Source organism: Sturnus vulgaris, chromosome 2 (genome assembly GCF_052056855.1).
Source record: "Sturnus vulgaris isolate bStuVul1 chromosome 2, bStuVul1.hap1, whole genome shotgun sequence".
Lineage (NCBI taxonomy): Eukaryota > Metazoa > Chordata > Aves > Passeriformes > Sturnidae > Sturnus > Sturnus vulgaris.
Window position 1 is genome coordinate 31,064,732 of NC_142244.1, and position 15,391 is coordinate 31,080,122.

General features: G+C 37.5%; 1 protein-coding gene across 1 annotated transcript in view; it reads right to left on the reverse strand.

The window, feature by feature from the left end:
- The window catches only part of MAN1A2 (mannosidase alpha class 1A member 2), a 134,353-nt gene that overhangs the window by 33,673 nt on the left and 85,289 nt on the right, over nt 1-15,391 (reverse strand). The window contains exons 6-8 of the mRNA XM_014884130.2: nt 14,504-14,598; nt 13,001-13,124; nt 12,495-12,588 (exon numbers count right to left, since the gene is read on the reverse strand). Of these exons, the coding sequence (XP_014739616.1) occupies nt 12,495-12,588; nt 13,001-13,124; nt 14,504-14,598 (313 nt within the window). The remainder of the gene's footprint in view (nt 1-12,494; nt 12,589-13,000; nt 13,125-14,503; nt 14,599-15,391) is intronic.

Sequence of the window (15,391 nt, forward strand, 5' to 3'; positions counted from 1 at the left end):
CAGGAAACTTTCAAAGAATTGTTTTTCTGTTTGTCTTCAGGCTGGCTCTGATTAAATTTCAGTTCAATCTTTACTTCATGTAGTTGGATTTACCGCTCCTCAGCTGCTCTAAATAGGTGCAAGCTCCCCTTCTAATCCTTTAATCCAGAAAGCTGAGGCCCTGGAAATTGCAGCTGCTGCAATTCACAGCAGAAATTCAACCTAAGGATGTCATAAGCCATAGTGGTTGGCTTGAAAGTGCAAACACTTGTAAATTAACTGCAGCAGAGGCAGCCCTGATGAAAGGAGGTGAAAGTGCAATTTTTAGTCAAATACAAACTATGTATCACTAAGAAACACATTACCAGCCTCAGAATTTTTTCTGAAAACATGTAGGTTCTCATGTAACAGAACCACATTTGAAGAACATAAGTTAAACATTTATCAGCTGGGAGGTAGCTGAACAGACACTGCTTCCCGTTCTTCTGTCTGGTGCCACAACAGAATCCAGTAACTTTTTGTCAAAGTTGTTTAAAGAAACCCCAACAGAAGAGCTTGAGGCAGACAGAATATACCAGTTGGAAGAACTAAAGTCTGGCAGCTACAAGAAACTGAAAATACAGTCACTTAATGGAAAGTATTAAGCAATCTTAATTATAAGTGCTACCAGTTTCTTACAGAATAAAATTATGCAAAATTACTTCCTAGAACTGTATCAAACTAAAGATTAAAATAATTAAACTTGCCCAATTCAAGTGTGCCCAAAGACAATAGAAATACTTTGAAACAGACCAGCAAGTATAACTAGCCAACTAATACAGATATTTAGGTAACTAATGTTCTTAGAATCAAAACACTTATTCAGACTGAATGTAATTTATGATTCTGTAATGTCAAAGGAATATCCTAATTTGGTATGTTACAACAGACTGTACTTTCACTCTCAGGAATTCACAGCTGGAACAAATGTTGGGGTTTTTTTGCATTCAAACTTTCCTGAAACATCAAAACATTCCAGCTATTATTTATAATTCTGGAAAGATTTAGGTCATCTCTCAGAAGACATGTTCAGGAATTAAACACCAATCAACTAAATACATCAAGTCCACATGCTAAAATTAGAAACACATTAAATCCTTATGTCGGTGTGTTTACTGAGAAGTGGTCTTTTATCACCTGAAGCTGTCTTTTCAAGGTTATTACACTCACCCACAGAGCCACCCAAATGAAGCACACCTGCCTCTCAGCCAAGTTTGGAGTCTCTGTAAATCCCAGCTGCGTGGGCAGCCTTAATGAAGCCGCTGGGATTGGCAGTGAATTGATGGGAAGTCATGTGCATGTTTGCCTCTGATGACTTTTTATTTACTTTACAAGATAGCTGTGAAAAGAAGCTAAAAGGGGTAACATCATCTGCTGCAAACAATACTGCTGCAGGTATGTGCCCAAAAAAGAGTCCCTTTTGAATAAGAGTTCATATATAGGAGGACTGACAAGCTCTTAAGGTCTTTACACCCTTTAGTTTATTCAGCTTAATCTTCCTTGAAGATCTCAATTCTCCTCTTGAAGATTATAAACAAGATCATGGGAGAGTAAAACCTTTATTAGATTAAATATAGTCCAACACTCATCTGTACCAAATCAGCTGGCAAAACCACTGTCAAAAACTTCACCCTTCAAGTTGTATCAAGACATTCTGGTTTATATATTTACATATATATGTGTGTATATATATATCCCACATGGAAGCTGACAATCAAAAGTGATTCTGAGAAGCAAGGAAAAACACTTCTGGTTTTTGACGTACTTTTGGATTACACCACATGCAATAAAAATCCAGGCTACTCTGACTGTTTCTTTCTCCTAAACTTCAGTCTATGTAGCTTTTATTTTTCTTCACGTGACAGATGCCTGAAATGGCACACGCAGTCACCTGAAGTTTTGATCACTCTGTGTAAGTGCTGGGAAATTGTGCTGATTGTAAGATTTGTTCAGTGACTCTGAGACTGAGCTACCACACCATATGTGGACTGCATTCATCACCATCCTTCTTTTACTTGATTATATATGTCATATGGGACCGTGTCTGCAAGATTACACATTTCTTCAAGTTGAGATGGTATTTTAGCTTGCTGCTACAAAGACAGTACCAGTGGAACTTCAGGATCAAAAAAAGCTATTGGTAAGATACATTCAATGTTCACTGAACAGAACTACAGACCCTCCCTGCTCAATGTCACCAAACTGGAAATGTTTCTCATGTGACCACCAGCAGGAACACGACATAGAACTCAGAATATGAAGTCTCACATAATGAAGACAGAATAAAAAGAAACAGATGTCAAATGTGACAACAGATGTGTCATCCAAATTTACCAGTCATCTAGAGGGCATCAACAGAAACAAATACACAGCTTCCAATACGTTACAGAGGACAAATAAAATAAAACCAAGAAAGTTTAATAAGGCTGTAACAAATTTGTCACTGGACTTTGACAAGCTTCCCTTTAATAAGAAACTAATAAGTCAAGAACAGTTCAAAAATGTAGTTTTCTAGGCATAGGCACAAATCTAGGCATAAAATTAGCAAAGAAATAATGAGATTCCACAGGGAATCAAACTCCAAAAACTCACAGAACATCTGTCAAAGGATAACTTTTTACTCCCCAACCATTTTAAGTTAATGTCTTCAAAGCCATCAGTGTAAACTCTCAAAAATATTAGGTGGTACCCTAAACAAGTCAGACTTCATTAATACAGATGAATTTACTGAATTCAAAGTGAGAACAATAAATGGAAAAGCTGCTGTGGGACAAATCATAAATTCCAGATATTGATGCACTCCCCACCGAGATCATACTCTAAAAGTACAGCTTGGTGGTACAGCAAAATGAAATATTCATCTCTTTGCCTAGCAATGTATGCAAGCATTCTCATAACCCAAAGTTATACCATATCCAAATCCTTTCTTTAGGAATTATTTATAGACACTCCTTTTCAAATGCATAATTCATATACATGTTTAACCTTCCAATAACACTAGAATCTTTAACACACCAAACAAAGCTTTTATTTGTTCACCTTTTTCAGCATCTTGCTCAGCAGACCAGCAAAACATCTTAACCTTGTAGTCTTATAAAAGCATATTCCCTGTAATGCATAATTCTGCTGTATTTCATTAAATTAAAGTTTTAACAGATTATCTTGCTCTTGGCTTCTAATGAATAAGCAAATTTGAATGCAGCTTTTTCTTGGAACACAGCTAATTACATTTGTACAAGGTTGTAAAGCAAAAGGGCAAGGGGAATATCCCAGCAGAGATTACACAGATTATTTTCCATTCAAAACACACGCACGTTCCTAAGGACAGAACAACACAAAATAAATTGGAGAGTAAAATTAAGGACACCTGCCAAGATAGTAAAAAAAAAAATTAAACTGCAAAGAACTACCCCCAACTCCTCGTATGCAACAGCAGGTCTACTGCTGGAAGTCTAGAAATAATGCTGTAATTTTATTTGTTCATAATGTAATAAACTGAAAGCAGATTTCAAATAGAAAAACCTACATAAATAAATGCTTACACCAATGTCTAAACTAACTATCACATAGATCACATATCTCCAGTTCTATAAGTGATGTTCCAAACATGAATTTTTAAAAAATAAATGTACTTGCTAAATCAAATAAATGTGCAAAAATGCAGTCAGGTTGGAAACTACTCTACAAGTACTTTTATAATATGCAATTATTTTAATTCTGCACCATTTCTATTTAAGAGATAAAATCTTTTCCTTATGCTAAAGGGGAAAAATAATCATCTGTGAGTTAAAGTATTAGAAAGAATTATTCACTAGTCCACATAGAAAGTAGTTATCTGATGAGTTTTGGAAAATACTTTGGAATATGCAGGCTTACTTGACCCAATTCCCTTTGCTTCCTTTTAGGTTATGGGTATTTTGCTGGAACTTGAGATTACATTTCACTTTTATTTTTCCTGACTCATGGCATTGTTAGTTTCTTTAAAGAAGGTACAGGTGTTAATAGACATAATTTAAGATACTCCTTGTGCTAAGAAAGAGTTGTAGTAAATAAATAAGGGTAGGAGAGAGAATGTAAAACATCTTCATAATTAAAGGCGATTATGAGCAGCTTCAGCTTAGTGAAATGATGCTAGTATTGGAAAACCTATCTCTAACTACACTAACAACCTGTTAATTTATGCTGCAATTACATTTTTATCGGAAATATGTATTTGAACTATTTCTTTAATATTTTGAAAGACTACTTCATTCTTCAGTATTATTCACTTCACCTTGCCATCTGCAAAGGTCTTATCTCCCAGAGGCAGGTGTAAAAACTGAAAGGGTTTCTTGCTTAAGTTTAAAAATGAAAGGCCCGATAACTGATAAATAAATCAGGATCTGGATTTCTATCTCTTCAGCACCCTTGAAAGCTTGCATTCAAGAGAGCCACTCTCCCAATGGATCAAATAGAGCTCACACTGTCAGGGCAATACCCTTCAGCTGACATGCTGATTTTTCTCAGTGGTCGCATTCTCACAAGGGGATATGTAGGGTGTGAACTTCATCAGCACCTTCTTCATAAAAAAGGGTCTGGAGATCACAGAGGCTCGGAGAGCTGGCTGGCAGAGCTCAGAGGCTGATGGTGGGTCACAGAGCCATAGGTTTACATGCCAGCAACTGAAAATACCTGTGTGTGTTTGTTTTTCCCAGTGAATTTAACCCTGAGTGCATGTGTAGTTCATTAGCAAACTCCCAGCTGGACAGCAGGAGACGTGCACCTGAAAAGACCCAAGCTCTGTGCTGATGGCTGCACAGGTCCAGGGTGCAAGCACAGGTATTGGACTGAGAGCCTCTGCTAATATTTGAAGGGTCCATGAGCATGAGGACACTTGTGAAGGGTGCAAGTCCGTGCATCTATTTGACAGTAAACATAAGGAGGAGGATCAAAACCTGGCTGCCTGTGGGTAGGTTGCAGGTGAATTGTGGAGGACTACAGAGGGTTGCTGCAAAGGCAGGGCTGTCGGTGGCTCTCTGTGTGGGCAGTGGCATCAGTGTCCTCTTAATGCATGTGAGCACCTCTGGAATATGTCCTGACTGTAAATGGGAACTTCAGCAGTCACATCCATCACACAGGGATGGAGACAGGGCTTCAAGAGTTGGGAAGGAGGAATCCCCAGGTCTTGAAATCTACCGAATGCAGAGGTTCTCTCACAATCTTTAACCATGTTATATACATTTACATCAAATTTATTTTCACTGTTCCTTTAAATTCTGAAAAATATAGACAGATGGTGTTATGCATTTGATACAATATCATATCACAAATGAAAATAGATAGGATGCATTGCTCATGGTTTGTCTATTACCTGCAAAAGTTTAAATGAAGCAGTTGGGTTAATTACCTAGCTCAGCCTAAGGGCATTAGCCTTAAACCAGCTGTAGAGACAGACATAAAAAACCTGGAATATTCGTCCAGTATTTCCACTAATTTAATGACAGTAATTTAGATTTTTTTTTCCAATGTTTGAAAATTGCATCATTTTAAAATAAGTGTAAATCTAACACAAATAAATTAAATCCACAGATGCCTTCTCCAAGTAGCATTTTAAAATTAAAAGCGTTTGGTTTAATTTTAGCAGTTATTGCTGAAAATTAAAAACCACCTGAAGAAAATGCAATATGCACATCCATAAAGATATTTAATTAAGTTTATTTAAAGGCCAGTCTACAGCACAACCAACTGGGAAATACAGGATATAAGCTTCTCCCATTCCACCACCTGGGTCGTGCCTCTACCTACTCTGTAGTAACAGGTGCAGGAAGCTGCAAGAAAGTGAGAACATCACCAGAAGGGGCTAAGGTAGTGTAACAGGCTAAATACCTGCATGAATCTTCTTATTGTCTTTAAAGGATAACTATCACTTTGATATGGAAGACACCATTTGAGTTTAGTGCATTTAATACTCTTAATCACACGTGATCAGTATCACACTGTTAATGAATCCTTATAAAGATGGTGACAGGGTGTCCCCCACTGGGCTTTTAACTAGGACTACTTGCAAATCTGAGTAAGGAGCTTGTTTTCTGTAAGGAGACATGAATAAAGCAGGAGAGAATAGACTGCAGCCTGAATGTTCATCACATCAGCATTCAGTGCTGACAAATTCGGGGTTTGCTGCTACATTCCTAACAGCAATGCTCACCTCATGCACTGTAAATTCACATGCTAGCTTACTTCACAGCAACTTGTTAATCACCCACATATCACTAAGGTGTAATAAACATATAAGATTAACACAGAATGACATTTCTGCTTATTTTCTTGCATATAGAAGCCATATTTGGCCTAAACCTCAACTTTAGTTAAACTGACAACTCTCTTAGTAACCAATCTGGGTAACTCCATAGGTAGCCCAGATGCAGGAAATGAGAACTGAAGTTAAGAGTAATTAGAGTTCCCCTTCAATAACATTATTACTTGCAAGAGATGTTGGAACCAGAAGAAATTAAGTAGTTAATTTTCAGTGTTGGAAAGCAAAAAGGAAGAATTCTCAATTTACAGAAATGTGCAAATGTGACATGCATGCCCTGACTTTGCAATAACACGCAGATTTGGTATTTCTTTTGTTATTGCTCTTCTAGTTGGTATTCTCATCTAACATGTTTGCAAATGCAAATTAAATTTTTTTCAACATATTTTAATTTTTTAAGAAATTACTTTTCTTCAGTACCTCAATTTCCATAATTTTGAAATCCCTGATTTTTAATCAGCTTTCTGTTATATCTGCTTAGGAGGCTTCCCTAGAAAGCACTGTTATTGCTTTTGAAGATAATCTAAATTCAAAGTTCTGATGCTCACACCAATCCAACTACTCACATTGTGCAAACAAAAAGCTGACAAAGTTAACTGAAGGTTAATGTGAGATGTTAGAAAATCCTTCCTGCCAGCTATTTTGCTTTCAATCTTACAGAAACTGAAACTCCAAAGCAGAAGTATTGTAAATAACATGTTCCTACTGGACCATCACCTTAGCCCATAAGTAAAAATGCAATCTGTCAACATTCCTGTGGGCATTATAGCTCTGTCTTCTAGCAAGTGCCCCAGTGAGATGACAAATCCTGAACTGAACCCATTCAAAAGCTGTCTGTCATGACCCCCATGCTGTAGTAATAGTACCTGAACATTATAAGCTTACACCCAAATATTTAGCCATCATTTTTCTCCTCCTGGGTGTAATGAACCCCTTTGCTGCTACACAGCATTAAATGTCCAGTTGTATTACAAAGCATTTGCATTGCAAAGGATGGGGATTTAGCAATGACCATCCACCCAGCAGTTTTTAGGACTGGGGTTCACAGCATCTAAGTGGAAAGAAATAATGGGATGAAGCAGTAGTCCCTGCTCTGTCCTGCCTGCTGTGGCTTCAGACCCTGGTTGCTGCTGCTTCACTGAAGCAGGCAGAAAAAGAAAGAAGCCATCTGTCACCAGAACCCTTCTTCAAGCCTATGTCAAGTGCATTAAATGCAAATGAAAATTTATATTAATTAAATCATAATCATTTCAAAGACATGGCTATAGATTAATGCCACACTGACATAATGATTTGACACATCTCTACAACTTGTTAAGAACCTGGAAGCAATGCTCACATCCTTCTTGATGAAATCATTATTACTAATTGACTGGTAAGTTACTTCATTGATTATAACTTTTCAGGCATTTGTAACAGAAACATTGACTGGTTTGAATGAAAGTGCATGTCTTTGTAAGCTCCAGCAGATGAACAAGTAAAAAGATGGCCTGCACATCTCAGGGCAGTGTCCCCAGCACATCATTCCCAGCAGTGAAACTGCAGAACATGCTATTTATACTGAGATCAAAAGGCCTGCACTCTGATAAATCAAACCCCAGCAGAAATGACTCACTAGACCCTGCACCCTCACATCAGAAGGATGTTGACAAGACTGCAGCATATCACATACACCATTCCTCTTCTCCTAGCCCAAGAAGAACACAGACCACATTTTGAGCATACATTTAAACGAGGCAAACCAGACAACACACAGCAACATGACCTACGATCTATGGAGGCTAAGACAGAAATATTCTGAGGCACAGAAAAACCCCTTAACAACTGCTGATCCCCAAAAAGCCTGAAAGACCTTTACAAAAGATAGCTCATCACCATTCAAGAACCCTGCATATGTGAAGAGGACTGGGGGGTAATGTACCTTTGGTTAAAACCCACAAAATTATGGTGTGCCTAGTGCAAACAGCTCTGAGAAGGTATCAAAATACTCTACCAAGTATTAATATAGAAGGTATCAAGAATTTTCCACAAGGTACTTTTTGCAAGTAGAGATGGATCCAGTCTAGAGCCCTATGGAGCCACACCAAAGCCACAGAAAATGATGCTTCCCTGTTCTTCCACAGTCTTGCAACAGGAATTTCCTTTAAATATTCACCTATCAACTTGTTGGAACAAAATTAAACGAAACAGCAATACTTCTAAAAGGATACATTTTTTCTTCTATTCAACTCATGTAAATTTTTTCTTTAAAAAATAAAATTAAAAGGCAAAGACAAAATATAACTGCTGAGAAAGCTTGACCTAAATTAATTCTTCCACTATATATTTTGTCTAATACTAAGAATCAACTGGCAGTAATAGCATTAATTCGTCTGACCGCTAAGTTTACCTCATCACTTGTTGCAGCACATGTTTATTTTATTCAGTTTATTGTTATAATGGTTTGTTCCTATGTACCCCTATGGTTTGTCCCCAAGTTCTATCCACCCCTGAAACTACCTTGTTTGGCATTCCCCGTCCCAGGTGTTCCAGCACCTTCCTTCCAGTCTTACCCTGGGCCAATCCCTAGTTGTTCCACCCCTTGGGAAATCCCCTATTTCTCGATGCCCCATTGGCCCATGTGACCACTTTCCATCTCCCACTGCTTCCCTCATTGGTTGTAACCCTGTAAGACCCTGCCCTCCACTCCTCCCCTAAGGACCCTTTATTGGTCAATTGTTTGTACCCACCCCCTGACCTGCCCCCGTATTTAATCCCAACCACAGAGTTTGGGGCTTTTTGTCCCTGAACCTTCCAATCTGAAAAAACTCTTTGGAACCTCAGGAGATGAGAGCCTCTCTCGCCTCCTTTGCCCAACCCTAGACATAGGGCACACTGAAGAGCAGCTAGCTTTAAAGGTTCTGCCTCCAGGAAATCTTGCCCTAGGGCAGTTCCCAACACCGGGCGCAGTGCCGGTATGCATCTAAAGAGCTAGCCCGGGCTCCAGTGGGCTATCAGTCAACCACTGATGTTGTTATTACTTCAAATAAAGGTACCACTAGAATGAAGGGTACAGAAATAGAAAATGATGCTATATTGCACCAAACCCACCACTAAAAAGATGCTATGTTGCAGCTATATCCCATAGTTCTTCAGCAGTGCGTTTATGCCGATTTATTTTATCTATTTCACACTCCTCATGACTTAATTGCAATACTGTACAGATTAACAAAAAAACTAAATGGAATTGAACAAAAAAAAAGTCTGAGCAGAGAAAAAATTGCTAAAAGGAAGAAAGAAAAAAAGAAAAAGAAAGGAAAGCAACACTAGAAAGGTCAGAGTGAAGAGTTACTTGTATCTAGGCAAATAAAGCGTTCCGAAATAATTCTCAGAAACTATCTGCAGAAAGTACTTTGTACAAGATAAAATGCATCAAACTAAAGGTCACAGCAAAGATGAAAAGGGCAGCTTTCTCAGAAGCTGGAAAAAGAAAAGTTATGCTTTGATACTTTTTCCGTTGTCTCAGTCTTTACACTACAAAGGTATATAACAAGCCAAATACAATGCTCTTTGAAATTACCTTCTGAGGGGAACATAAAAGCCTTGCCTGCCCCTAATACCAACCATGAGACTCAAGCCAGTAACAGAGTAGGGAACTTAGACACAAGTCCTCTAGTGAATTGGGATGTTGTGTGAGAAGGCATCATCCTTACTCAACTAATTTATGCGTAGCAAGACACAACCTCTGCAAGGAAGAAAGAAATTCCTACCTAAGCCTCAGCTACTCCATCTCATCTGTCCAGTGTTTCAGACCATGTGCTCCTTTACTGTAACTTCTTAAATTTTTGCAAGTAGATGCACTGAAGAGTAATCTACCAGGGATACAACAGAGATGTTTTCTCATCACTCCATCCAGGTTTGTGAAAGGAAATGTAGAATTATGGACTCTTGTTATCTAGTCCCCACAAAATCAGTATTAGGTTTATTTGTCTTACTTTCATCTGGGACAGCATTCATTTTTTACAGTAGCTGGGAGGGGGCATGGGCAGACCCTAATGTTATTCAATACAGGTCATTGCCTGAGGCATGGAAAATGACTCCTCTCAGGAGAAGGGGATCTTTTCTGGGCAGGGAGAATGAAGTGGTTGGAAAAAACAGGTCTTCTATGTAAATTGTTTCTTTGTCTTATACCTTTTGTTATGAATGTTGTTGCAGTTACCGTTCATTTTCTTTTCTCATTGTTGTTTCTAGTAAATTGTTCTTATCTCAACCAATGATCTTTGCCTTTTGTGTTTCCAACAGGAGGCACGAAGAAGGTGTGGTTTTAGAGGACTACTAAATTGGAGACTACCATCCTAAACCATGACACTGTTGCCCTGGGAAAATCCTATAAATATTACCAGAACATCTGAATATGCATTTGGAACCTTATTTGCTAAAAAAAAAAAAAACAAACTTAAACCCCAACCACCAAATTCCAGAAAATAAATTTATGACTCATGATCAGTATAGAAAAATTAAAGGCTCTATAAATTTAATATTTATCCTCAGAACTTAAGTCTCAATTTGTAATCCTAAACTTGAATCCCAAATGTATTGTCTTGCAAAATCCATTTAATAGTATGTTTGAGCCCCACCAAACTTCTGCAAAATTAAACTTTTCACTGTATGTTTATTTTTAGTGATGAGGAGAATTTTATTCCCAAGAGATCCTAATTCTGTGCATTGTTATTACAAGAAAGCTGGAGAGGGACTTTTTACAAGGGCATGTAGTGACAGGACAAGGGGAGATGGATTCAAACTGAGAGTAGGTTTAAATTAGATACTAGAAAGAAATTCTTTACTTTGGGGGTGGGTGAAGCACTGGAACAGACTGCTCAGAGAAGCTGAATATGCCAAATCCCTGGAAGTGTTCAAGGCCAGGTTAGAGGCTTTGAGCAACCTGATCCAGTGGAAGGTGTCCCTGCCCACAGCAGAGGGTTGGAACTAGATGATCTTTACTGCCCCTTCCAATCCAAGCCATTCCATGATTCTATGAAGCCTCTAAAGAATCCTGGTGATATGTCACATTAGATTATTGTTGATAAAACCAGCACAAGCAGATGGTTAGGAATAAAAAAAAAAAACAATACAAGAAATTGTTTCAAAGCAACAGTATAAAATTGTCTTTTGAATAAATAAATACTGCCTGAGTATATGTATTTGCCTATTTTCTTATTTCTGAATGTGCTGTTAAACTTAAATTTATCAGGAGAATTTGTCCCATCAATCCATTTGCCCATCTCAGATACTATCATGATTCACTCAAAGATGTAAGATGCTTTGGAGAGAATTTTGGCTTCAAAGATGGGATTAGACAAGTATTTCACAATGACTGCAATGACAGCTATATTAATCTCCCTCACATACCAGATTCAAAGACAGAAGTGGATTCTCAGTTTGCAAGCCAGAACATGTTCTACTGGATATTTACAGCCAACTACTGAAATCCCCAAGACCTATCAATGATGTCAAACAAGACAGAAATAGATCATCTTGCTTGGTTTTCCTAAATAGACCTGCATTTATAAAAGAAATAGAACCCTTGAAGAAAAAATTCTCTTTTATCACCGCCACTACCAAAGCACAAAACCATTCAACCTTTTTTGAAAGAACCACTTCAAGAAAGGAATCGTGTTTGTGTCTCTCTTGATGTTTTATCTCTCCTCTTACGTTGTCAGCAACAATACCTGCTTTTTCTTTTCATTCCATTTTTTTCACATCTATAAGGAGGTTCATCATACCATTTCACATGCCACTAAATAGATGAATTATGTTTGTAGATGTCAGTGCCTAACACAATTTAACCACCACAAACATGCATTAATGCACATCACCTTAAAATAATCCACTTACCAGAACAAAACCAGGAACAGAATCAAAATGAGGAAATACTTTCAGCCTTATTCTTTATTACTGAAGATTTTATTGACTGATAAACATAAGGATAGGCATCAGATTAAGTAGGAAGCTGTTTTCAGAAAGTACCCTAAAACCTGAGCTCTGTGACTTCAGACAGTGACAGGCAAAGATTAATTTCAGGAGATCTCAAGTTCAAGCAATCCTTCTGTGTTTTATGTTTTCAACCAATGTGCCCTACAAAATAAATGCTTAGCAACAAAGTAGACTTCTAATTAGGAATTAATAAAATAAGAATACTTACGCTGACCCCACCGGCCTGTTCTTGGATTCAAATAATTTGGATAAAGTCCATTAGGACGATCCATTTTTTGAAGTAACTTCCGAATGTGCATGACCTAAATTAAATAAAGAATCAGGTTCACCACTAACAATGTTCATCTGTCCTCTGCACATAGTTAAATCTAATATTTTTATTTTTTTCTTTCATTTTTTGTACAAATTTTATTAATCTGAGCCACAAGTTTTCTTGAGGACTTTCCTCAGATTTGTATGTTTTTTGTTTTAAAGGGCTGCTCACATAAACATGCTTAAAAATCCTGATTTTTAAATGTATTCTGAAACAAATAAGAAAACCTATGTTGTCATATATTTCTACTTGAAAAAGATATCTATTTGGAACAGAAATACAAGTATGAAAATATTTACCTGCTACCAAGAATGAAAGCAGAATTCAACATAGAAAGTACTTCCCCTTTAATGCAATTTATGATAAGAAGTATGGTAAAAATACTGATTTTTGAGACTCACCTTGTTGTAATATACAGGGTCCCCTGTCAAATAGCTGAGGTGGACAAATTCCATGTGCAGAGTACCAAACTCAGCAAGGATGCTGCTGCCAGCAGAAGCCCAGCCCCAGTTTCGACCAACACCACTGAATTCCAACAAATATGCGTAAAGAAAGGGAGAAAACAACAGAGAAGTCAAAATTATTGTGTACAGCACTACTATGACAGTCAATTAAACAAGTAACAACAACATTTTAACCCACATTTAAGATTACAGGAGTTGCAATTTGATTGATGAGTTGGTTCACTGGCTGGGTCTTTTTGGAATAAAGATACCATAACATCATTAACAAAAAAGTCCTAGGCTTAAATAATGTAATACTATGATGCCACATAAATGTGATGACTTAACACTGGGCTCAGTTGCAGTTGTTCTTTATTCACTGCACGTTCCTAAGAACAATAGTCAAGGTAAGACAAGTTGTGAAGGTGGCAGCGTTTGCTGCCTTATCCTGCCAATTTGCTGTGTTCCCTTTACTTGTGTGGGTTGTGCTTCCCTATCTTGTGTCTACATGATGTTTACTGTTGGCACATTAGTTCCTCAGGCTCACTTAAAGAATCAGCAGAAAGTGTCACATAAATCCTACCTTTTGCACTCTAAATGATACCATCTTGCTAAAACCTAAATTACCTCTGGTTTAATCTAATCTGGGAGTTTTCACCACCTTTCAGGATTGGGTATTTTAATTTCTGTAGTTAACTATTTCTGAAGATTACTCCTGCTTCCTCTTATAAAAGATTTCAGTTATGAGTAAGTGTACACACAATCTAGATATACATCCCCACTCGGCTACTGTTTAAGGATGTAGTGAAAACGAAAAGAATGCTTTGCATCAAAAAAGCTCTCTCAAAATCTGAGGGAAATCCTAGCACTGAGCAAGCAATACAACAGATATTAGGCAAGGCAGTTGTCTTCCATGAGGCAATGCAGACCATCTAAGCTCAGTCTGATCTGAACAGTCATCTAAAGAAGCCTCTCCACCTGCACAGACCGCAGTTGACTTCAGCAAGTCAGACTTTATACCCATGCTAAAATGCAAAATGAAATAACTTCGAGTCCCATCATCTTCTCAAACACTAGAAATCTTCTAAAGGTAACATGCAGCTCACACAGAACACAAAGCCCAGTAAGTTCAACCATGTCCTGCAAACAATTTTGGTTTTTAACAGATTTTGTAGTAACTAAAAAAATAATTATTAAGCTTTAGAAATAATGCACTCAGTGTGGTCCACTGGCAAACTTAATGCTTATTGCAGAATCATTAAAAAAAAACAGGATCAAAATTTATTGCAGTTAATGAGTTAGAATGTGCTGAACTCTATCAAAATTATTTTAATATGCCAGGAATGGCAATTTGTCTGCACTTTATACAGTTCCACTACTAAGTAAAACTGATGTATGCCATTATTAATTTGGAGTTGGAGGGAGGGGGAGGAACACACTTCACCAAAGAAAACGCATTACCTTTTCAGATTCACCATTGCCCATGGTATACCTGTAGGTGTGTTGAAGGCTGGAAGAAGTTTTCCTGCCAGTTGCACTGCTTTGATCTTGAAAACCTAAGATAGTAGGATCAATTGCAAATAGTTACAAAGTCTGATTTATCTCCAAGAACTGTAAAGACTGACATTTTCTTGCCCCACCTACCTATTTTTATTAAAAAAAGCTTTATGTTCTAAAGAACATATTAACTTATAATTTTTGCCACTTGTTCGCTTTATAACTTTCAGTTAGATTTGAACATGAAAAGCAAACTTGTCATTTTGATTTCTTTACTTCTGAGCTCTCCAGCAACAGTTCTTAGATTCCTATTACAGAAGAATATCAGGTCTCCTCCCACCTCCCTCCACCAGTATTAGGAATTTCAAGTGCTCTTTAAAACAGTCTTTAAATCATACCTTGTATCGTTCAGTTAAAAACCAAGACATAACTCTCCTACCCATGTATTTTAACTTTTACAAACTTCCAATCTCTTTTTAATGAGATTAGTGCAGACAGAGTTCCGATTCTTTCATGAACATTGTCTGTGCAAAACCAGATATACAGTTTCCTCTAGTTTTTCCTTCATTGATAATGCATATGCAAAATAATTACAGGGCTAATCTTCCCTCTCTAGTCTGATCCCTCACAGAAATCACTGACAGGACAAAATCTCAGTAATTTCTAGTGTTATTTCTACTTACTGTTAGAACATAAATCTGTAATAGCCTTACTCAGAGCCCACCGTTTATTAGACAGACAAGCAATTGGGAGAAAGTTCCTTCTAAGCCTACTTGCAGCACATTTTCCAAAGGCATATTTGGTATATTCCCATGGTATGAATCTGCTTTTACCAGTTAGTTGCTAGCATAC